The sequence below is a fragment of the Schistocerca serialis genome, chromosome 2, assembly GCF_023864345.2.
Source record: "Schistocerca serialis cubense isolate TAMUIC-IGC-003099 chromosome 2, iqSchSeri2.2, whole genome shotgun sequence".
In the NCBI taxonomy this organism is placed as follows: Eukaryota; Metazoa; Arthropoda; class Insecta; order Orthoptera; family Acrididae; genus Schistocerca; species Schistocerca serialis.
Window position 1 is genome coordinate 405,252,422 of NC_064639.1, and position 26,026 is coordinate 405,278,447.

Consider the following 26,026-nt stretch of genomic DNA (forward strand, 5'->3'; position numbering starts at 1 on the left):
CAAGTGTTAGCTATGATTAAGTTATGCTCTGTGCAAAATTCTACCAGACGGTTTCCTCTTTCATTTCTTAGCCCCAATCCATATTCACCTACTACGTTTCCTTCTCTCCCTTTTCGTACTCTCGAATTCCACTCACCTATGACTATTAAATTTTCGTCTCCCTTCACTACCTGAATAATTTCTTTTACCTCATCATACATTTCATCAATTTCATCATCATCTGCAGAGCTAGTTGGCACATAAACTTGTACTACTGTAGATTTTGTATTTATAACCCTGTATTCACCTGACCAAAAGTCTTGTTCCTCCTGCCATCGAACTTCACTAATTCCCACTATATCAAACTTTAACCTATCCATTTCCCTTTTTAAATTTTCTAACCTACCTGCCCGATTAATGGATCTGACATTCCACACTCCGATTCGTAAAATGCCAGTTTTCTTTCTCCTGATAACGATGTCCTCTTGAGTAGTTCCCGCCCGGAGATCCGAATGGGGGACTAGTTTACCTCCGGAATATTTTACCCAAGAGGACACCATCATCATTTAATTATACAGTAAAGCTGCAAGCCCTCGGGAAAAATTACGGCTGTAGTTTCCTCTTGCTTTCAGCTGTTCGCAGTACCAAAACAGCAAGGCCGTTTTGGTTAGTGTTACAGGGCCAGATCAGTCAATCATCCAGACTGTTGCCCCTACAACTACTGAAAAGGCTGCTGTCCCTCTTCAGGAACCACACATTTGTCTGGCCTCTCAACAGATAACCCTCTGTTGTGGTTGCACCTATGGTGCGGCTATCTGTATCGTTGAGGCACGCAAGCCTCCCCACCAACGGCAAGGTCCATGGTTCATTGGGGGGGGGGGGGGGGGGGCATCCCAAAGTATTACAGTTTTAATGACTCAATGCATCTATTACGAGGGTCGGTCAAAAAGTAATGCCTCCCATTTTTTTTCTACTTAAAGAAATTAAGTTAAGTGAAAAATTTGAATTTGGCGCCATTCCTCAAACCTTCTTCTGCAATCCACTGCAGTAGTAACTTTCTGTGTCAACAGGTGGCAGCACAGCAGAAGTTTGTAAGATGGCCGACATCGATGTTCGTTTGAGACAGCGTTGTGTGATTGAATTCTTGAATGCAGAAGGTGAAACGCCCATACGCATTCATGAAAGACTGAAGAAGGTGTATGGTGTTGTGACAGTGGATGTCAGCACTGTTAGACGATGGGTTCGTCGTTGTAAGGAAGCTGAAGGGCAAACACCGTTGACTGACGAAAAGCGGAGCGGCAGGCCGGTGAGTGCAGTGACTCCACACAACATTCAGCAAGTTGATGACATCATTCGTGGTGACCGTCGGGTGACTGCAGATGAAGTGTGTCGCATTATTTCTCTTAGTAAAGGCAGTGTGATCACGATTATTAAACAATTGGGGTACTCAAAAGTTTGTGCACGGTGGGTTCCAAGAATGTTAACCGATCAGAATAAAGAGGCAAGGAAAACAATAGCCTCCCAACACTTGCAGCGCTTCCGTTTGGAGGGAGATGAGTTTCTGAAAAAAATTGTGACCGGGGACGAAACATGGGTGCATTTTTTTAAACCCGAATCAAAGAGGCAGTCAATGGAGTGGCGTCACACAAGCTCGCCGAGGAAGAAAAAATTCAAAACTGTGCGATCGGCAGGGAAAGTTATGGCAACAGTTTTCTGGGATACAGAGGGTGTGATTCTGGTTGATTTTTTGGAGCAGGGATGCACAATAAATTCTGTTCAATACGTCACAACCCTCAACAAACTTAAAGCACGTCTTCAGCGAGTTCGCCCAACAAAATCAATGGCAGATGTTCTTCTTTTGCATGACAATGCAAGACCACACACCAGTCGTCACACCTCTGACGAGATTGTCAAAATTGGATGGGAAGTTTTGCCTCATCCCCCATACAGCCCTGACCTGGCACCATCAGACTTCCATCTGTTCGGGCCACTAAAAGAAGCTCATCGTGGGATTCATTTTGAAGATGAGGAGGCCGTCAAAACATCCGTGCGTCAATGGCTTAGGAAGCAGAGCTGTGATTTTTACCGTGCTGGGATACATGCCCTTGTTCAAAGATGGACCAAAACTGTAGAGATGGGCGGAGATTACATTGAAAAATGACAAAATGATCCTCAATGTTGTGGTTTTCAACCTATGTAATTGCATTTAAATTTACTGACAATTAAACGTAGAAAAAAAAATAGGAGGCATTACTTTTTGACTGACCCTCGTACTTGTTCAGTTGTTACCTTTATTTCTAAATTATTTACATTCTGCTAGAAGTTTCTGTGCTATATATGCTTGTGTATCAGTTTCCAATCATATAATATACTATATATGGGTTCTACATGTAAAGTCAGTAAGTTCCACAAGAAATAATTCATAAAAGACATTTTTTTAAATCATAACATCTGCTGAAATTGAAGTTGAATGAATTGCACCAAACTTTTACTGTAACTTTTGTGCTCATCTCTTCTGGCCTGTTGTATATGAAAGTAGTCCCAAAACACTATGCTGTAGAACTACTACCCGAACTTTTTTTGAGCCAATGTTCTTGCTTTTTGTTCCTCTACAGATTTGACATTTACTGAAGTCATCTCTAGAGTAGGAACATTAGCAATATGTTTAGTCAATTGAAAACCAAACACATCTGAAGATATCTGTAAAGCACACCTTACATTTATGTACTGGGAGCTTAATTGGTTGTTGCAAGTTTAAACAAAATATGATAAAGTAAGTCATGTCACTGCAGATTACATGTACTGGGAGAGGAATCAGCACATTGAAGAATTTTTGAGAATGTGTAAATGGACTAAAATAGTAATACTACTGAAACAGTCACTGTAACAAACATTTGAATATAAACAAACATGAAAGTTATTGTTAGAGTCAAAGCAAGCTCATTGACGATAGGTGTAATTCGATAAGCCATGGTTATTTTTAATAACTAGGATGTGAGAAACAACAAATTCAGCCACTTTTTTAAGAAAGATATCCCCTAATTCAGCCACTTTTTCGAGAAAGATATCCCCTCTCCCTCCCTCACAAAAGCAGCATAACTGACAGAAGAATAATATTCAAATTAAATAATGGAAACTCCAGGTAGGAATATCAACAATGTAGGAAAAGACAGATTACTACTTACTGTACATAAGTCACATCAAGTTGCAGACAGGCACAATTAAAAGAGCACTCACATAAAGCTTTTGGCCACAGCTTTCGTCAGCAAAAGACATACACAGCACTCACTCACATATAAGCAAGGACACCTCACACACATGCAACTGGCATCTCCAGCATCCTGGGCTGGAATGCAACTATCATGTGGAGTGCAATTAGCAGTATGGATGGGGTGGGGAAGTGCACCTGTCTGCAACTTGACATGTCTTCTTTACGATAAAAATAATAATTTTATGTGACCAAATGCAGGTATTGCAAATAGTCAGCTGTAAATTCAGAAACTGTGTGTTTAGGCTACTTATTTCTTATCTTATCTCTCATTAACTCCAATAAGAATAGTGACAAGATACCAGAACTTTTTTGTTTTCATTGCCAAAGCAAATGCACTTAATCACACTCTTTCAGTTCAGAATGTGGTGTTTATATAAGAATAGTGGGTAAAAGAGAGCAGGAAACCCTGATATGTTTGCGATGTTATATCTTTATGTATTGCAGATGTTGTCTCATAAAACTTTAGTGATGCTGCTTGGTGTGGATCCGTCTCAAAATTCAGATCAACCACTCCCCACACACCATCCACAAGTCACATTTGCTTACACGAAACATATGTGGATGTCAGGGAAACGGGAAGAAGCTTACAAGTAAGTGTCAGCGATATGTCAGTATAGCTTCACACTAAGATTAACAATTCTTTTTCATGCGAAATATTTCAACAATTTATGTGCATGTGTCTTGTTACTTGGTGTGGATAACATTTTAGTTGTTTTCACCGTTTTGACACCAAAATACTGTGCATAAGAATGGAACCATCATCCAGGCTGGATACCTTAAAATACAGACCATTCTTTTCGATGAAGAAACAACTTGTTTCCAAAGATAAAGTAATGATTATGTTGTGTGTAAAGATTATCTTGAATGGGTCATAAAATGAGTGTATTGTGTTTGCCGCTATAATAACTGTGAACTGTTGATCTTGGTTCCTTATAAAACTGTCCTTTCCTTGTTCACATGTGTAGTACTAATGACTCTTATTCCTTGGTACCAAGGATTCATGAGAGATTTGTAGGTTCTAGATGTGTATCTCCTCCTTATACTACACATACTATCACTACTTACTTTGTATGTAAGCACTTTGCATGCTTCATCATATTTCCACATAATTGTTACTTGATGTCATTGTTTCATCATATTTGTATTTCATTGTAGTCTTTCCTAATGACTTTTCACACCATGTTAGATCATTATTGGGCTATTGTGTGCTTGCTTGTTTCTATATTTCTTATTCTGTTTGTTAACACTTCCACTTCATTATGTTGTGTTTCCTATATTCAGAAACCAGATATGTTCTTACATATCTCATCAGCACAGTTTGGATTTTGTGTTAATTTTCTGCTGGTATGGTCCAGGTCTCAGTGGATATGACAAAAATCTGTTACTGACTTCAAAGTGATGTGGACTCTGGCAGTGATATCCAATGCATTGTGCAGACATGGTTTAAGCCTACTGACATTGAACTTGGATAATGCTCTCTGGTGTTAGAAAAATTAAAGCATGGCCAAAAGTGGCCAAACATTGATATTATGGAAGACATACTATTTAGACTATATGAATGCAGCTGGTTCTTTCTGTGCCCTGTAAGGTCTCCATTGCAGGATACTAGATATTAGTACTGCCTTCCAGATTCTTGTAAACTCTTGAAACCCTAAGGCATAATTAGAACTGATTTCAACCAAAATCAATGTTCTTATGTGGACTCACAGCTGCACTGTATTGTACAATTACAAGATGCAATAAATGACTGAGTTCGGCTGACAGTGTAACACTAGTCTACACTCTTCAGAAACTAGTTCATAGCCTAGCGTCATCAGTTGTATAAGCACCAATAAACCAGGGTTGCGAGAGAAAACTGAGTAGTTTAACAGTGTTCTACATTGTACTTTCAATCTAACTGCTACTTTTATTTTTATTGAACATGCCTGGAATCATTTATTTTGCTTCTTGTAGAGCTCACATGGCCACAGTGATTACTATCTCAAGTACAGATATGAGAAATACCAGGAAAGCAACTACAATTAGGCTTGGTAATATCATGTTTGATGATAAAATATTCACCATTGGAAACGAGTATGAAAAACTACTAACTAGGAAAAACTACTAAGCCTGCTGTAGAAGACCTATGCACAATATTTTTAAATTGCGTACTATAACTAATTGTTGTGTCTTCTCACATAAATCTTTTCTCTGAAAAGTGTAACTGATGGAGGCAACTGTCTTCATGTCGGAGCAACGATAAATAAAGCAATAAAAGCAAGTAAGTTACAGTGTGTGAAATGAGATCTTTGAAGAGTTAGTTTTGATCAATTTATAGTAAATAATTCTGAACAGTTAGTTTTGATCAATTTATAGTAAATAATTCTGTGCTTTAATCTATGAAAATACTAGCTGAAAATTTTTTCTGCTTTTCCTACACAATTGGAGACAGTTTCTAAAATGTTATGTATTGTGTGATGTTAATTAATAAGATATTTTTTAATTTACTGTAGTCTTCTGATGATTTTGTATTATTTACAGTCATTTGAAGCAGTTTGTACAAACTTGGCTAAATCCACAAGCAATGCAGATGATCAGCCCTGAGGACCAGAAACAACAGCAGCTGCACCGAAGACTTCTTGCAAGGTTTTACTGTCTTTTTACAACAAAACAATAAGTTCCTTTATACCGGGTGGTTATAAATAAACTGTCAGTGTTTGAAACTCTGGCTGTACATATCACAGGATGCTGAAACATAGTAGGTATGTTCATTAATTGGTGTCTTCGTGGAGTGTGCTGAAAAAATATAGTTCCACCTTCTGCCACCTGGTGGAAGTACAGCATTTTAAGCAGTCAGAATGTGGTATTGTTGTAGGAAAAGGGGAGGAAAGGTGGAACACGCGGTAGAGGTGGTTCTGTCATATTTATTAGGATATGGTCATAAGTTACAACATGCTTTCCGTACAGTCTCCCAACTCAGCAATATGCTGCACATATAACACGGCATAGTTGACAGTTGCTCACAGCATATTTGGTGTAATCAGAGTGATATGTCATCATATGCTGTCCTTCAGATCAGGATTTTTTGATATCCCCACATTCAGAAGTCACATGGACTTAGTTCAGGGGATCAGAAAGGCCACATATCTTGAAATCACCCATACATAATGCACGAAGGATTCTTGAAGCAAATCTTTTATCTGTCAAGTGACCTGTCATGTTGCTCCATCACTGCATGAAAACAGTGGTGTGGACACAGTTGCTTTCTTGCAAAGCTGGAATCACAAGTTGTACAAGGAGGTCCTTATCATGCCCAGGTGTCACTGTACATGTAAAAGGCCAACGAGGTGTCATCTCCTGGGAAGAACAATATACCAAGAATGCAACAGCCAGTGAAATCTTACCATGCTCTCATATAAGCTGAGTGCAGTGGATGTTACTTGCCTATCCAAAGAATATTTTGCAGCCATATGTCATCCATTTCCATGCATGTCAAAAAATTAAAGGTGACTTCACAGCATTTTAGCATATCTTAGGGCTTCATTTGGTGCACATTCTGAATCGTGTATGGATAACAGTGTAAAATGTGCCACAAATTTTTTTGAACTGTTGACCAGGGAAGAGGGAATTCTGGTGACTCAGCTCGATCACTGGCTGCAGAATTTGAGGCATGTGCTGCACAGTCAGCTATAGCTAAAGCAACATTATCAACACCTGCCATGGAAATGGGCCACCTCCCATCCCATGATGCAACACCTAATTCACCTATTTCTTCAAATTTCTTTATCACATTCCTTAGCCCATTTATTGACATGGGGCCTCTTCACAGCCGTTCCTGTTGGCAATATTCTCACAGTGCAGCACTGCAATTGCTGCCATTCTGATAAAACAACCGTACAAGCTCTCTCTTTTCAATAGCTGTTGCATTGTGTACAGAAAACTTTCTAGCGCCAACAGTCACTTCACAAAAAATATCAACATTGCATCGTCAAGTGGCAGACAGAATACTGATGGCAAAACATAAAACATTTCACATTCTGACTGATTACAGTGCCATTGATGGCAAAAACTGGTACTATTATTTTCAGAGCTCTGCGAGCACATCGATTAATGTATATGCCTATGATGTTTCAACAAGCTTCAATCTGTATAGCCCACACGACAGCACTCAGAGCACCACCAGTTAAATTAAAACCGCCCAGAATTATATATCTATGTATAAATACTCTTCAATGTTCATATTCTTATATGTTTTTAGCATATTGAGAGTTTAGTTTAAACCACAGAAGCCCTCATAATAAAAGAATAGATTGACAGTTAATTTGTTTTTGTCAGGCGTAATAATACTCTTCTGACTCCTCCTGTAAATTCCATAGTCATACTAAGAATAATGCAACACTAACTTGATTCAGTGATGATTTTGAAGAGAATAATAAAAGAAGTTGTGAATATACAGCACAAAATATAAATGCACTTTCTTGGTTGCTATGAACTTAGAAGAGAAATTTAACTCACCAGCGTAAGTTGATCTTGCAGGGGCTGTATTACAATAAATAAAATTGCTACCACTAGTTTTGCTTTAAACAGGGCTTTTATATTTCCCAGTGGTACAAATTTTCATCACTGATGTTCAACTTACACTGATCAGTCAGAACATCATGACCTCCTAACTAATAGCCGGTATGTCCACCATTGGCACTGATAACAGCGGTGACGTGTCATCATGACGTGGAAGCATTGAGGCCTCGGTAGGTGACTGGGGAGAGTTGATACCACATCTGCACACGCAGGTCACCTATTTCGCATGAATTCTGGGGAGGTGCCTGATGAGCTTTGGCGAGGTGCCCAATGAGCTTTGGCGCCATGACCAGTCACATACCAGATGTGTTGGATTTGGTGAGTTGGGGGGCCAACACATTAACTGACACTTGCCACTGTGTTTCTCAAACCACTCCATCGCACTCCTGGCCCTGTGACATGGCACTTTATCTTGTTGAAAAAGTCACTGCCATTGGGAAACATGATCATCGTGAAGGGATATAACTGGTCTCCAACCAGTGTATGATACTCCTTGGTTATTATGGTGGCATGCTTGAGTTCCGCTAGAGCCATGGATGCCCATGTGGCTTTTCCTCAGAGCATAATGGAGCTGCTGCCAGCTTGTCTCCATTCCACAGTACAAGTGTCAAGGAGCTGTTCCCGTGGAAGACAACAGATTCATGCCCTCCCATCGGCATGATGAAGAAGGCATTGGGATTCGTCAGACCCTGCAATGCTCTGCCACTGGACCAACATCCAGTGATGGGTCACATGTCCATTTCACTTGTACTTGCCATTGTCATGGGGTTAATATTATATCATCAATGCACTATGTTCAGACACACTTTCACTCTGCCCAGCATTGAAGTCTGATGTTAGTTTCTCCACAGTTCACCACCTGTCTTGTTTTACCAGTCTGCCCAGCCTGCGACATCCGACATCTGTAGTGAGGGGTGGCCGCCCAACCCCACAATGTCTGGATGTGGTTTCACCTTGATTTTGCCACAAGTTGAAGACACTCGTCCCAACACTCCTCGAACACCTGACAAGTCGTGCAGTTTCCAAAACGCTTGTGCCGTGCCTCTGGGCCATCACAATCTGCCTTAGGTCAAACTCAGATAGACTGCACGTCTTCCCCATTCTACACGCGGACAGAACTCTCAATGATACTACATGCACTGTACGTGTGTCTCACCAGGTGAAACTGCTATCACCAGAACGAGTTTACATTGATAATAGGTTGGTGATCATAATGTTCTGGCTGATTGGTGTATATCGTAGTAACCAAGTAAAACACAAAACCTATCGAAGTAAAACAAATATGGCTTTATTCATAAACCTCTGAACAACAATGGAAATATGCCACTTGTGACTCAACATGTAAAAAGACAGAAGAATCATCAGCCATACACAGAACAACTGATATAAATAGTACAATCTAAAAACCACAGTGAGCATGAGGGAGCACTGCTCTGCACATATATAGGCGCCAGTCACCCGTAGATGGTGCAGTGGAGATTGTTTTGTGTGCATATTCCTAAAGGTGGCCTTTAGTGGCCGGCCTGAGCTGATACACTTGGAGGTTGATTTAAGTACATATTCACAGCTGCACTACACTCAACGCACTCACACTCACATGCACTAATTGCAGGATACAACATATATTAACTGGTTGACCATTTCTAAATTATACAGATTGTAGGTAAGACAGGAAGAGATTTTGTTCTTCAATTTATTGGATCATTGCCGCTTCCCATTACCAGTGCATTCACTTATTTTGACATAAGGTAGCAACGTCAGGGTGCATCTTTGCACTGGCTTTGTAGCATTTGTGACCTTAACAGAAAATTTTGAAATTATTGTGCCCTTTAGTTCACTCTGGTACAATGCACGTTCTGTCCTTACAGCCTTCTGATACATACTGGGTGTTTGAAAAAGAACTCCTTAGTTTAATGGAGAAATTAATGAAAAATTACATCAATGAGTACATACCATGAAAGAGAATTCCTTCAAGTTTTGTTTAATGTTAGTAGACGTTAACATCGGATCCATTTGTTGTGCTGCACATGTCGAGATGATATTCCACTTCTCGCCACATATTCACCAACATTTCAGGTGTAACTGTCCCAACCACTGTGACAATGCTTTCCCGTAAATGATTAAGGTCTCTGATCTTTTCACTGTACACAACATTTTTTATGTGGCCCTAAAAGAAAAAGTCCAGTGGGATTAAGTCTGGCCTTCATGGTGGCGAAGGTATTGGGTCAGCCCTGCCTATCCACCTTCCTGAAAAGTGAGTGTCAAGAGCCGCACGCACATGATGTGGAGCCCCATCTTATTGGAAAAACACAAGCTCCTCTTCTGCCTCAATATCGTCCGTTTGGGAAAAGACGTGCTCTGTCAACATGTCACAGTAAACATCCCCATTATTGTTCTTTCTACAAAAATGAAAGGACCAATCACACAATCTTCCAGCAAACTGCATCACACGATCTTCCATCAAACCGCACCCGACATTAACTTTGGGAGAGTCATGTTGGTGCTGAATAACATCATGTGGATGCTGTGCCCCCCAAATTCTGCAGTTATGACGATTGACAGTTCCTTTGACATGAAATGTTGCTGAGTTGCTCCGCACTGCACTGCACTGCACACACACCTGGACTGAGCTGAGGAAACAGAGGAAAAAAACAGTGCTGGTGCCATCTCAATGTCAAGCAGACCAGCCAACTGCAGGAGAGCCAAACTTGGGGAGTTGATGAATCAGACACCACAAACTAGAATAGGGTATGTCACTTTCTACGGACACGGACACATTGAAACTAGGGAGTTCTTTTTCAAACACCCTTTATTATGGTGGCACAGAAAATGCACACTTGTAGCAAGAGAAAATGCACTCTTCTAGCAAGATCACAATTCTACTACTTTCAGCATCCATAGATTGCTCATGTTTGTGATGACCACCATGCAGAAAATGAGCATATATAAAATGTGCAAATATGCACATAAAACACTGTCTGCAGAAAATGGAAATAGCTTGAGAACAATATTTATCTAATAATGTATTCACTATGTTCACCACCTTGTACTCTCTTGAATAAATTTGCACTTTAAAATACCATTGAAGCAGTAACTATCTGCAGTCTGCATGTGTAGTTCCTTAGAAAATAAAAATTACAATGTCCAGAGTACAGGAGCTATCAAATACTACGAAATGCCTCCCAAAGGTAAACTTTCTGAATTGCTTGCTGTCTGAAATAGCCAGCAGATGATGAGGCTAGTTGTTGTTGGCCATATAGATAAGAAAACTCTCACAAATGAGCACATAAGTAGAATGGGGTATCATTGTAGCTTTGTTGTGTTAATACAGATGTAGATGAAGTTCTTGAACTGCTGTGAGACAGACCATTTTAACTAAATGGACAAAATGTTACCAAAATGAAAATGTTAGTACTTTGCGTATATCAGCTCATTGTTGAGACTACCATAGTACATAAGCCACAACATTGTTAAAATAATTAGAAACAATGCTAGAACAATAACATGCAAATTTGGCTTTCAGTTATAAAGATTTTCTGAATATTTTGCTAGAGAACGTTATGAGTTAAAAGCACTGTTTCATATCTTGTTTCTGCTTCTTATATGAAGATTTGACTTAATGTTGCACGTTTACTATTGTAATTTACCAGGTATTTTTATTAAAAATGATATGTACATCACGCTGTAGGAAATGCTGCAGCCAGCCACAAGTTTTCTGGAAATGATTTTATTATACCATTACTAGTTTTGGGCCTGAGTCCAACGTCAGATGGTAGTGTTGACTTCTTTGCAAGTTTTACACTTGTGTCTTCCTGAAAAGTCCTTCTTTACATATTAAAGGACAGAGGTTTCATTTTCTTTTACAGTCCATACTGATCAATGAACTGAACTAAAAACAAACTAGTAATGGTATAATGCAGGGCTTCCCAACCTGTGGTCTGCGGACCCCTTAGGGGTCCGCCGGCTCTTTCTAGGGGTCCGCGGCCACCTTTCACCAAATCGTGTAAAATAATGAGTAAAATTCATCACTATTTTTTTTTTTTTCGTGTGAAAAACATGTGTAATTTTACTTCAAGTCGTATCCCGAAGCAGCCTTTGCAGTTCCTAAGTGAGAACGTATACACAGTTTAGTGCCGGAGAATGCGGCTTCTCTGAACGACTGTTTAGCAACAATACTGGGGTGGTTTGTGTGCTGGCTCATGGCACTAGATGCGCTGAAACCTTTTATGCATGCGCGGAGCGAGCTTCGTCGACCAATCACATCTCTCGCTGGCATGTATGCGGCCCCAGGCATCATTAAATGTTGAACTTGACTTGTCAGTGTGCTACCTGTTTCGTAAGTCGATTTTTGACCAGTTTATTACTTCTAACGTGGATCGGTGCCTGAAGTCAGGATCATTGAAGAAGGCTGCAGTTTCTCCATCGCCTTCACAACAAGGGAAGTTTCCAGTTGAAATGAATGAGGAGGGAGGACGACCAAAGGAAGACTTTACATTCATATGAACATTTTTCTTCGGATTTCACGAAAAACCACACACACACACAACTGTTACGAAATATGCATGCTCCTTACACATCAGTAACCAAACAGTCGAAGTGAACAGACCATAAGCGGCAGCTTGTCAACAGCGAACAGTTTGGACATGACGTTGATTGCTCTTGGAGGAAGAAAGCTCCATCATGTGAAATTTCAATTACCAAGTAATTTTAATCAGGCTATAGTGTGTTGAACAAAGAGAGTAAATCCACTAGTGTGTGTCTGTATACAGTGGGAATTCAAATTGTATCGTTAATTTCAAATTGTTTTCATTCATCTCTAAACCAAAGACTATTGATACTTTGGGGGGGGGGGGGGGGGGGGATTGGGAACATGGCACCTGCATTAAGAAGCTTTCAATTCCCATGGGTTTTGGTCTGAAATTTGAAGTTACTGTGCTGTTGACTGACTAGGGGTCCGCCATGGATTTTCGACTGAAGAAGGGGTCTGCCTGCTGAAAAGATCGGGAAGCCCTGGTATAATGAAATCATTTCAAGAAAACTTGTGACTGGTTGTAGTATTTCCTACAGTGTAATTAATCAAAACAGCTGCAGTGTTCTCCATCCAAAACGGACAAAGTGATACATACATTTCCTATTAATACAAATACACTTTAGACTTATGTTGTGTAGTCTGTTTTCTTGTAATTATAGCATTTAAATTCTGAAGTACTATTTCTTTGTTTAATTAATTAATCAGTCTTACAATACTTGCAAACTTGTGAATATTTTGTTTTTCTGAGGCATTGTACAATAATTTGATACAATTATTTCTTATGCATATGAATCTATAACCAACAATTAAAATGAATATAGTAGTGTTCTTCTATTTTTAATATTTGAATAAAAAGATTTAAATGTTTTCAGATGCTACTTGAAATTAGGGCAGTGGCATGAAGCTGTCAGAGGTATCAACCAAAGTTCAATTATAACTGTACTTAATTATTATGCCTCTGCAACAGAGCATGATCCTAACTGGTATAAGGCTTGGCATGCCTGGGCATACATGAACTATGAGACTGTCCTTTTCTACACCCAACAGCAGAAACAGGGTGGTATAGTTGAAGATGAGTCAGTGGCGCGAAATTCTGGCTTGGTAAGTAATACAAATATATCTTGTAGTAGTGTTAAAAATATATCTTGATTTTGTTTTTGAATGCTATATGAATTGTTATCTGCAAGAGTTTCAATTAATTTTAGGAAGAACCATACAAGAGCATAGAGAGACTTTTAAAATGATGGAGAACAGCAATCAGTCGTCCTTTCCTTTCAGGCGTTATTAAAGCAAATCAAGATTTCAGTTAGTAACTAGCCAGTATCAGGTAGTCTTGAGTGAATTGTGACAGAAACCTGAACAACAGGGGATTGATGTACAAGGGCATGTATTAAAACAATGTATTGATAATAGCAGTTACTAGCTGAAATGTATATTTGCTTTAATAAAGCATGAAAGGAAAGGACTACTAGCTGAAATGTATATTTGCTTTAATAAAGCGTGAAAGGAAAGGACGTTTGATTGTTGTTCTCCATCATTTTGCAAGTCATATCACAGTTGTTGAGTGCATTCACATTCCTCGTGGAAGGTAATTTGATATCAAGACCTTTTAAACTTCTTATGAGCCAACATAATCTTTTATTAGACAACAAAAAATATAAAAAACCAAACAATTTCACTGGTGCTTATACTTAATTGATCTTTGTGATTAATCGATAGGTGAAGTGACAGGAATATCCTATTTACATTCGTTCATGCACATATTGTGTTCTGTAAGCCCCATCATAAAGGAGAGCCTTCAGGTTTGTGGAAGAAGTCAAGTTACACATTAACAGGCAATTCCCCTGGATAGTCCAGCGGCTTGGTTGTACATTCTCCTGTTGAATTTAAGATAGTTGTGTTTTAGCACTGACTGTGGAATGGTTAAGAGCTCATCAATAGAAGTATTTGAGATCTGTTTCACATTTATAAACATTAACCTTCATTATTTTCTATATAAGCTCTTCATGTCCATTAAAAAAAAAAAAAAATGTGTACAGCAATTGGATTCAGAAAAATTCTCCATGGGTCAAGATCACAGTTTATTATTTTTATTGATCTCTGGTTTCAGCTGAAGCTCCATCCTCAGATCTGTAATTATACAGAAAATTGCATATAAAGAAAAATGGTATGGTACACATTACCAATAATAAATATTTCCATGACATAAATACATACCACAGGATAAGAAATTTTTTTTCCATGTACAATCACTAAATGGTTTGTGAGCTGCATAGCTCAACCTTAACGTATAGCTCAATGACAAGTTCTTGTAAAATATATGTTTACATCATGAACAAGTATTCTGCAATGCATCATCACTCAAAAGAAAAGTTAAGACTACATAATTCTTACCCCGAGAGATCGTCGCATCCACTGTGTAATAACATTATATCAGGTAATCTCCACATGTGCAGAGTAAGATCGCAACGAACATATTACATTATGCTAGAGATGTAGCATGCGAAAAACGTATATCATTTTCACTCAGTTATATAAGGTTGTCATATCCACTATGCAAATATTGCATTACACAGAATCCACATGTGGAGCTTAAACATTGTACCTTATAGAAGGGGTTAAACCATGACACAGCATTGGTGAACAACAAGGAAACTGCCAGCATCATAGCAGGCAAGATACTAACCGATGTTATGCATCAGTGCTTACAAGAAAACAATGTTCTCCCCTATGGGAGTATTGATAGAATACTCATTAAGGCAGAAAAAACTACTGACAAATTTACAAATTGTAGCAATTGGAATAAAAATTATTTCAGCAACAAGAGACAGCGTGAAAGCTTCATACAATTAAAAACCAATTTCCTTATTGACATAAAATTTTTTTGTAGAATATATTTTAAAATACTAGTAATAACATTTGTATTATTTATGATACTATACAGTGATAGGTAACCATAAATATTTAAGTATCAAGAACTACAGAGCCATATGAAAGTGTAAAATTAACATGAGCCCCATAATAAGAAGATGCTGCAAGTGATCCAGAAGCGTGTTGTAGGTTTTACATCAGCATCCTTAGCAGCTGCGTCTACTGATTTGTAGGTAGCAACCTTTGTAAACCTTATGCAATTTAATCATATCTAATAAATAGTATATCACCTTAGCAAACAACAGACCTACACAGCATTTAGGTAGCAACATATGTCAACGACATAGAATTATGGTTGACATTGGAATGAGAATAATGTGTAGCTTGAGTGCAATTTGATTATAGGATGCAAAACTGGCAATTAATATAGAAAAGGCACAAGTAGGAACCTAGTGAATAAGTATGAAAAATACTGAGAACACAGGCATATATCTGCACATGACAGAGGGGTGGGTGGGTGCGCACGCATTGTGTTTTCTGAAGAAGGCTTTGGCCAAAAGCTCAAATATGTAGCAGTCTTTTTGTTGTGCCTGCCTGCAACTCAACATTTCATCTTTATGGTGAGTAGGGACCTGTCCTTTTCATACTATTGTTCCACATATACAAGTAAGATAGATGTGCATCTGAATGAGGCCAAGAGGATCATTGCTGACACTGCCTGATCAGTTCCCATTCAATGATTGCCTGTTCTATCTACCATTGCCTCACAGTATCCCAGAAGAACAGCTACAAAATCTTAACAAGACAAAGTCCTGCAAGAGCTTAGTGCTTTCCATTCCACAATCCATCAGGTATGTGCTTGAAAGTGAACAAGCTACCTTTGGACCATTCCAGTCCACAGACATTTTCAGTATCACTGAGAAGTATGATTTTATCAACAGTTGTTATTTTGTATAAATGCATATTTGAACCATCAGTTGTTTTTATTTTAATCTGCTTTGGCAAATACATATTTCAGTATAAGATTCAGTTACCAGTTAGGAAATTTATTTCACTTTATCGGTTTCAATTTGGCAATACATGTATGCAAAGTATAAGAAGGGTACTACAGAAACTTGCTCCACACTGCTTTAGCAGATGTCAATATTTTCTTTGCAGAAAGCCGGCCGGAGTGGCCGAGCGGTTAAAGGCGCTACAGTCTGGAACCGCACGACCACTACGGTCGCAGGTTCGAATCCTGCCTCAGGCATGGATGTGTGTGATGTCCTTAGGTTGGTTAGGTTTAAGTAGTTCTAAGTTCTAGGGGACTTATGACCACAGCAGTTGAGTCCCATAGTGCTCAGAGCCATTTCTTTGCAGAAATATAATGCCATGACATGCTCAAAAATCTTCATATTATTTGTAATAATTATACATATAGATTGATAATTCACAGCAAATGAATCATATTTATGTGCGCAATTATGCTGTTATGCTAGCAGCAAGGAACATATTTACATAATACATACAACAAACAAGGCACACAGTTGCATGTAAGCTATTGCTGGTATTAATATCTAAAAGAAAAGGGCTACTTTTCATCATTGTATAAGAGATACTCTACAGTCAAAGTAGGGTCTGTTCTTCAGTGCAAGCTGATCAATTGAACGAATCTTTGGAATTTAGGCAGGAATGTTTATTATGTATGAGGGTTGAATGAAAAGTAATGCCTCCACCTTCATTAGTTGGGTTTGGATGGGAATATTTTAATAAACCAAATGCAGAAATAATTCTTAGAATGTGATTTTTAATTACCAATATTTACTTTTCCACATAATCACCAGCCAATTGGAACATTTCTGCCAACGATGAAGAAGTTTTCTGAAGCCATCACAGAAGAAGTTGACACTCTGTTTCCGCAACCACAGTTTCACAGTTCTCTCAATGTCTTCATCAGAAGCATATTGATGTCCTTGGAAATCATCTTTCATTATCGGGAACAGATGGAAGTCCAGTGCTAAATCTGGACTGTATGGAGGATGCTGTACGGTGGTGAGATTCAGTCTCTGAAGTGGTGGCACATGAAGTGTGTGGTATGGCATTGTCATGCTGCAGAAAAAACCTTTCCCTTTTCCTTTTGGACCCTTGTTAGCTGTCGTTTCAGAGTTCTCAGTGTTGTGATGTAATGGTCTGAATTTATTGTTGTTCCATGATCAAGGAAATCGACATTGATAACACCATCTGCATCCCAGAACACTGTGGCCATGAGTTTTCCAGCTGAGGGCTGCGTCTTGAATTTCTTTTTCTGGGGCGAGTCTTTGTGTCAATATTCCACAGACTGACATTTTGTCTTCTGGTCATAATTGTGTACCCACATTTTGTCTCCTGTCACAGTTGAATGGAGAAATGCGCCACCTTCATTCTCATCACACGAGAGGAGTTCCTGGCAAATTTCAAGTCTGTGCCCCTTCATTTCAGGAGTCAGCATCCGGGGTACCCATTGTGCCCGGATCTTCCAATATCCAAGCAAAGCAATAATGTGTCCCACACATTCTCGTCAAATGCCAATTGTGCAGTTTCTCTTTGAGTGATACAACGATTGTCCTGAATCAATCTGCCAACATTTTGCTTGTGAAACTTGGTGGTTGCTGTCACAGGCCGTCCAACTCTTTGTCACGCAGGTCAGTTGTTCCCGCCTCAACATCTTTAAACTTACTTGCCCAACAACGCACAGTACTCACATCAACACAATCACCATAAACTGCATTCATTCTCTGATGAATCTCCTTTGGGGTGACACCTTCTGCTGTCAAGAATTCAATGACTGCACGTTGTTTAAATCGCATTGACCGACCATCTGCGCAGGGTTCCGTACCTTACACTGTAACAACACAACCGTTCAATGCTAAGGCTTCCCGCCAACTGGAGCTGCTGCATACCAATGCTGCCAACTGTTGAAGAGTTACGAAGATGGAGGCATTACTTTTCAGTCAACCCTCCTATTTTAAACTCTTAGAAGAGGTTCATTTTGAAGCCCTTCTCGGCCAAATGCCTTCTCGGCCAAATGCGATTTTTCCATATTAAGCAAAGATGTTTTTCAATTATGAGACATTCTGGGAAATTTTACTTATATGAATTTTCACTGTCTTTGTTGAGAAAGTGCTCACAAATGCAGGTCTTAAATGCCCTCCTTGTCTGCGCCATATAAAATCTCGGACATTTACTTGAGTGCATGCAGAATAATGTGGCCAGTTCATGCACAGACAGACCACAGGGCAAGTATGGGGAGAGTGGTAGTGGTGGGGGTTGCAGGCAGCATGCTGTAAGAAAATGCCGAGTGCTAAAGGGGTAGTGCCATTCTAAACTGAATCCTACAATTACATTTTTTGTAAATATTAAGTGAAGCCTCTCCACACCCACACTTGCATGGTGACCATCTGAAAAGATCTCTGTTATCTTTGCTTTGCGTAGTATCTAAAAAGAATCCCACTGAAAATGCAAAAAAAAAAAAAAAAAAAAAAAAAGTGATTTATATTTTCCTGACTTGTTAACCACCTTTCAGGAAAGCATCATGAATGGCAAATTTTGAGTAAAACCTATATTTTCCTTAAGACCATGACAAAATTTGCTTCTTTTGCCAAACCATGGAGGATTTACACACTGTCACCTCCTAACGTGTTGTGTGGATGCAGTTGTGAAAGAATTCTGAAAGAGTAGTTTATTAATTCTATTAAGTGTGGAACTGAGGAAAAGTAAGGTCAGTGCCTTATGAAAAAGCACATCCTCAGCACAAAAATAAACATATAATGTCTTCACTTATGTTGTTCCAAAACCTACAGCATTTCTCATTTTACTAGCAGTTGATGGCCCTCAAAAATTTACCTTCTTCCATCAAAGAAGCTTTTAGTTAGTGCAGTAACACAGTAGATAATGAAGTTTTGCATTGTAGCAAAATACTTTCCTTTTTGTTTACTATCATTTGCCACAATCTCATTTCGATATGTTAAACCATTTATGAGATATGAGGAATGTTAAGGATATTTCATTTTGTCTTTAACACTGGCACTCATGATTGTAAATGATTGCACTACATAAGGCCGGTTTTCTTGAGATTGGTGACAGATAGAGACCTCCATTCAAGTCAAAGGATAAATTAAAGATGTTAGCTAAACTTCACACATAGCAAAATATTATGTAATATGCACCAAAAGCAAAATCATACTGACCCCTATTTTTCATTGTTAACTTTTACGAATTTCATGCAGTGTCTTATAACTGTGACTATTAATGACGTGAAGGGCATGTCATCATTAGGCTGATATATAAAGCTATATGTAACACAAAAATGCATTTTTTTTACCAAATAGTTTCCATAAAGTTGTTAGAAAAAGATTGCATGGTGTATGCCTCAATTCTGGTACTGCAGCGCATAGTCAATTGGCCGAAAGTGGGCAAACAACGTTGGCCTCCCCCGTTCCAAACAAACTTGGGAACTTGCCCAGCACTTCAGACAAAAATTGGTCACTGTGCATTGGCCACCGTATCTTGTTTGAGCTCTTAAACTAATATTAAGTAAGTTTCTGAATACACTTCTTATAATTAAAATACATGTATGGCCAAGTTCTAATGATCTATCCCAGATTACGTAAGCTTCTGAAAACGACAGATTAATCACTGATATAAATTTCCTAGTTGTGCCACTGATGACTGAATCTTATTCCGAAACCACTGAGAAGTGAAAGAATTCTGGAATGAACATCCACCTGAGAACTGCGACCCCTTTCCACTCGGCATTGCCCTTAAACCCGGGTTTAATCTTCTCCATCGTAATTGGTTGAGACTTAACACCCCATCCAAATGGGACAAGGGAGATGTGACCACATCTTGACATAGTGGGTTCATTATGATTGTACTGCTTGTTACTGTGGTGGATATAATACATATTGTCGAGACCTGCATACTCCATATTTTTGAAGGCGATCAGAAAAAACATGGACGATGTGACATCAAGTGCTGCAATCTGGTTGTGAATTTTAAATATTAACACGTAAATATATTGTGTTTGTATGTGTGTTCTTTAATGACACACAATACTCATAATAATAATTTTGTACTTTTTTTTTATAATTAAGGAACTTTCTAGTCATACAGTAAAAATATTGTATTACAAATGCTTAGGGTATTTGTCAAGTCTGTAATCAAGTTCATCCCACATTTGATGTATCACATTTGTATCAGTCATTTGAGAGACTTTTTTGATGTGGCGCCATAATTCCAGTATGTCTGCTGTTAATGGAGGCACAAACATCGAATTTTTCATGTAAGTCTACACACAAAAATTGTGTTGGATTAAAGTAGATGAATTCTTGATGCTGCAATAGAAATGTTAGATCATTTTCCATTATAGGACACTCATCATTTCCACAGTAATGTAGTTATGTATTCAGTAACATTGAGATGGAAGTTGGGTGGAGCAACATTCTGCAGGCAGATTATGTCCACACTGTTGATCTCTAGCTGCAGGCCAAGTGAGGTGGCGCAGTGGTAAGATGCTGGAACATATTCGGGAGGACGGTGTTTCAAATCCCCATTCAGCTTTAGTTTTTTTGTGTTTTCCCTAAATTGCTTAAAGTGTATGCTGGGATAGTTCCTTTAAAAAAGCATGGCGTATTTTCTTCTCCATCGCATGTGTAAATCCCTTGCCATCAATTGGGTTTTAAACTCATAATCTATCTTCCCTCTGCATGCTGAATGAACCAGTTGTGCATCATTTCCAGATACATGTCTCCTGTAGTGGTCTAGTCCATTATGAAAAAGGACCCCTAAACTCCAAAATTTGAGTTATCTGAGACCCATTAATTTTTGATAAGTCAAGAATATGCTGTACGATAGTGTAATGATTTTCTGTGCCTCAGATTCGTGTGTAGTACCTATCCACTGTTCCCAGAAGTGTTGCTTTAACACTAAAAACAAGTTTTTTATGAAAACTATCCTTTTGCATTTATTATTGCATTAATTTAGCAAACTCAGAACAGTTCACTTTGTTTTTGGGTGTCAAAGTTAGTATTAGTTTCAAGCTTTAAGGTGCCCATTTTAATCATTTCTGTTAGTAATAGTGGTAGTTCTTTTATTTGCCCATGGATCATATTTTATAAACTAGCAGCTACCCCTGGCTGTGCTTGCATATCAGTAGTTTTGTTGCGATGACTGATGATGAGGAAGTATGCTAGTAATTTATAAATATCTGGGTATGTAGTTTATATATCTAAAAACAACAATGAAAATTACACCATTCCTCTATACAAATGCTAGACAGCTGCAGTCTCAGGAGACACACAGCAGAGCTATACCGAGGAGACATCATCAGTGTTATCAGTGATCATCTGATGCAGAAGACAAAACACATTCTGTGAATTATTACAAGGATTAATATAGAACTCAAACTGTTGAAAACCCTCCATCTGAATTTTAGTTTTTTTTTTAAATCATTAAGAAGCATTAGCAATCAATGAACCGCACAATAATAAAATATGTACAATCTAATGTTAGATACAATATAACACATAATGGAATGAGAACATCTACTACACACAAAACAATCTGGTTCTAAAAACAAAGATGATGTGACTTGCCAAATGAAAGCGCTGGCAGGTTGGTAGGTCACATCATCTTTGTTTTTAGATATATTTTTCCCACGTGGAATCTTTCCCTCTATTATATGGGTATGTAGTTTTATAGATGTGTATGAATAAATGTTTGTAGCACTGGTGTAAAGGTACATAATGAAGGAATTCTCTGAATATTCAAAACCGTATCTTTTTCTTCACCTTGGATATTATTACACCTAATGTCTGCTTCATTTTTGGTGATTATCTGGTGGAAGCAAAGAGCCAATTCTATGGTAAATTAGATCTTAACTCATAAAAGTAGGCAAGGAACCTGGCGTTTAGACTTCTGCATCCATACCAAATCAAGTCATCTGGAAGCATGCATTATAGTTTCTGATTGTATTTAAAAACACTTCAATTCTTTACATTAGAACAGAGTTTTAGGTGTTGTTCTGGCTCACGTAGTACTGAAAGTGAAAGTTTGCCACCAGGGCAACACATACCAACTGTTGTTCATGTGCCCATATTTTTTATCCATTTTTCCTAAGGTGACTAATCAATGATTAATAGTGTAGGAAATGAAAGAATGCTATTTACTGTGAAGAAGATGCGTTAAGCTGCAGGCAGGGACAATTAAAAGACACTTACATAGAACTTTCGAGCTCAGCCTTCATCAGCAAAAGAGAAACATACAACCATTCATACACATAAGCAAGCACACCTCGTCCACACGACTACCATCTCCAGCATCTCTATATTCCGGCCCTAGATGCTGGAGGTAAATGCACAGCATCTCTCTGTTTGTCGTACAGCATTTAAATGATGCTGTCATCGTGAGTCTTCAAGTTTCTTGAAAGCTGTGAGATGTGTAACATTCAGTGTCAAAAATTTGACAAGCTTGTGACTGTTCCACTGTCTCTGTATTCTTAGAGTCACATGACACTCTGTATCTAAGGTTTGGTGCAACTGACAGTACTCTGAAACTGTTCTACTGTCTCTGTATTCTTAGAGTCACATGACATTCTGCACCTAAGGTTTGGTGCAACTGACAGTACTCTGAAGTTTTCTGTATTTCAGTAACCCAAGCTTTCTTTGAGTTGTGCGTAAATCAGACTTACATGTTTGAGGCATGTCATAACAGCTTTAAACATGGTTCTCGGGCGTACTGTCAAATTTTATTTTTTTAGCTACACAAAAACTCGTGCACAATAACATTGGATACCCAGTCACAAATAATCTGTAGACACTAAGAGTCGCTGACCATTATCCCAACATTGTCTGCGTCTCACTCACATAAACCATATTTAAGAATGGTAATAATACTCAAAAGGATAATACAGTTTTCTAAAGTAACCTATGATCTCGCTCAGGGTTCAGGCTGACTCTACATGAAATCAGAATCAGTTCAGTGTCAGAATCGGTTCAATGGTAGAGTCTTGGAAAACATAACAGGTAGATTTACTTTAAGGGCAAGCACACGGTCCAATTCCATTATTCTGGAGGAATTTGCATGTGTAATATATTTAATTAAGTTGTTGTTTTGTGGAGGTTTGTGTGGTACCTCTGCCTTCATTTTAGCTGTACAGGTCAAGCAAAATATTGGAATGATCTTAGTGTCATTGATTTTTTTTAGTTTGTCCCCACCCCCCTCAAAACTGTCTCATTCCCTTGGTTGTCCAGATAATTTCATTTTATTAGCTGGCTAAGACATTTCATGTGCTTTTTATGTTAGTTTCTTATTGTTATGGTCTGCCTTGGGGTCGCCATCTCAAAAGAACATAATCGGCCTGTTGTCAAATTTTACCTGTGGTTGTCTTAGAAACTTGTATAAACTGTACTCCTTACTCAGAATATGTCATGGCTCAAAGCAGGTGGGTGGAATCACCTTGCTCTATTCCCTTACTTTCGTATTTAATAATACTGGTATAAGCATGGATTAAACACATTAAGAAATGTATAAGAATTGTATTGATTTTGTTGAATCATATTACACAGAACATTTCAACCAATAAAAGCATTTTCACAAATATGATAAAGTTCAAATGTGAAAGAGTGAATAACATTTTCAAGGAATAAGTATTACTCTCTCATTCGTGTAATATTTTTCAAATAAATAAATAGCTTGTACTACATACTTTGTGAAGTATGTAGCTGTGTTCTTCCTCAGAGTTCAAGCTATTTCATACCAAATTTGATCAAAATCAGTTCAGAAGTTTAGTTGTAAAAACATAACAGAGTGAGTTACTTTCATGCTATAATATTAGCGTGGATTAAACATATTGAAGATTGTATAAGTGTTGTGACAGTGCCACGACATTTAAGAGTGCCACCACGTCAGTACGCGCAAACGGCAATAGAGGCGCTCCGCAACTCGGCTGAGCGCGGGAGCGCCACCTAGCTACGAACGGCGCCGGCCGCATGTCACGGCACGGCAGTCGAATGACCGATACGGAATTGGTAGCAAGTAACCAGCTATTGTTTCTACGTTTGTATATCCACGCAATTTATTAGTGATTAAAGGTTATAACACTTTTTGGCGACGAGGATGGGATATTTTTGTTCCTGCATTGTGGATTTGTGTGTTCGTGTTGGGGCAGACATGGAACAGATTATGCAAGTGCGGTATGATGTAGGCGCTATACAGACCACTTTCGACACGGACAATTTGCCTGTTTCCCAGGGGACCGACGATGTGGCGGCGGTTCACTCGCGTCAACAACGTCGTGTTGGGCAGCCACGCTCGCAGCGAAAACAGCAACCACAGAAGCAGGTTCGTTCCGGACTTCCTTCTTATCCACGTTGTTTCGTACAGCATGACAGGGCCACGTGTCCAAAATGTTGGGCCACGTGTAATTCATGTAGGAAAAAAGGCCACATTGCTTCTGTGTGTCAGTCCCCTAAAGTTCCTGTTGACGAGGACGAGGCATCGGACATGGAGGTTAACTGTGTGCTTTCTCAAACAAATAAGTCGTTTGTTACTGTTCGTGTTCTGGATAAAGACATTCGCATGCAATTGGACAGTGGCTGTGCAGTAACTCTCATTAATTCTCGCACGTATTTGGAGTTGGGTTCCCCTCCCTTGTCTCCAGTTACGCGAAATCTGAGAACTTATAATAAACAGAAAATTCCTATCGTGGCCAGTTTGATGCTTCCACTGCCTACAAGTCTGTTGTTAGGCCCCTCATGTTTTATGTGGTGGGTGATGCGGGCACTGAAAACCTGTTCGGTTATGATGCTTTCCAGTTGTTCGGGTTCTCCATTGATGATGATGTGCACCTCATATCTGAGGATATTCCGTATCAACAGCTGGATGGATTGTGTTCTGAATTCTCGTCCGTGTTCTCTGCTGGTCTGGGTCATGCCAAGGATTTTGAAGCCCACATTACTCTTAAACCTACAGCTCGCCCTAAGTTTTTCCGGGCACGCCCTATTCCGGTGGTGATGCGTGCACCTGTCAAGGCTGAGATAGACAGGTTAACAGCTTCAGGGGTTCTCCTTCCTGTTACCTCCAGCGAATGGGCATCACCAATCGTGGTGGTTTCTAAACCAAACGGGAGTCTGCAATTGTGTGGTGATTTTAAAGCCACTGTCAACACTCAGAGCCTCATTGACGCTTATCCTCTTCCCCATCCTGAGGAGTTATTTGCCAAGCTCGCCGGGGACCAGTTCTTTTCCAAACTTGACTTATCGAAGGCGTACCATCAGTTGCTGTTGGATGCGTCTTCCAAGGAATTTCTTGTCATCAACACTCCTTGTGGGTTGTATCAGTACCAGCGGTTACCATTTGGCGTCGCTAGCGCGCCGGCCATTTTTCAGTGGTTTTTGGAACAGCTCACGGCTTCCGTTCCCGGCTGCATAAACTATCTGAATCACATTGTTGTCACGGGGGCCTCCACTGAGAAGCACCTTCGCAATTTGCGTTCACTGTTTCGGGTTCTGCATTTGACTGGGTTGAAGTGCAATCTGGACAAGTCACAGTTCCTGCAACCCTCCATCGTGTACCTTGGTTTCCACTTGTCCCGTGAGGGTATACGTCCTCTACGTCAGCATGTTGCGTTTCTAGGCAAGATTGCTTATTATCACAAATTCATTCCATCCGCGGTGGCGGTAGCTCATCCTCTGCATCAGCTGTTACGCAAAAATGTCCCTTTCTGTTGGTCCGACGAGTGTGAGCAGGCTTTTGTCCGCCTGAAGGCTCATTTGCAGTCGGCGCCTTGTCTTGCCACATTC

General features: G+C 39.2%; 1 protein-coding gene across 2 annotated transcripts in view; it reads left to right on the forward strand.

The window, feature by feature from the left end:
* LOC126457241 (serine/threonine-protein kinase mTOR) overlaps positions 1–26,026 on the forward strand; it is a 263,986-nt gene that overhangs the window by 194,246 nt on the left and 43,714 nt on the right. For both annotated transcript variants that reach the window (XM_050093384.1, XM_050093385.1), the window contains 3 exons: positions 3,695–3,840; positions 5,771–5,875; positions 13,211–13,439. In XM_050093384.1, coding sequence (XP_049949341.1) covers positions 3,695–3,840; positions 5,771–5,875; positions 13,211–13,439 — 480 coding nt within the window. The remainder of the gene's footprint in view (positions 1–3,694; positions 3,841–5,770; positions 5,876–13,210; positions 13,440–26,026) is intronic.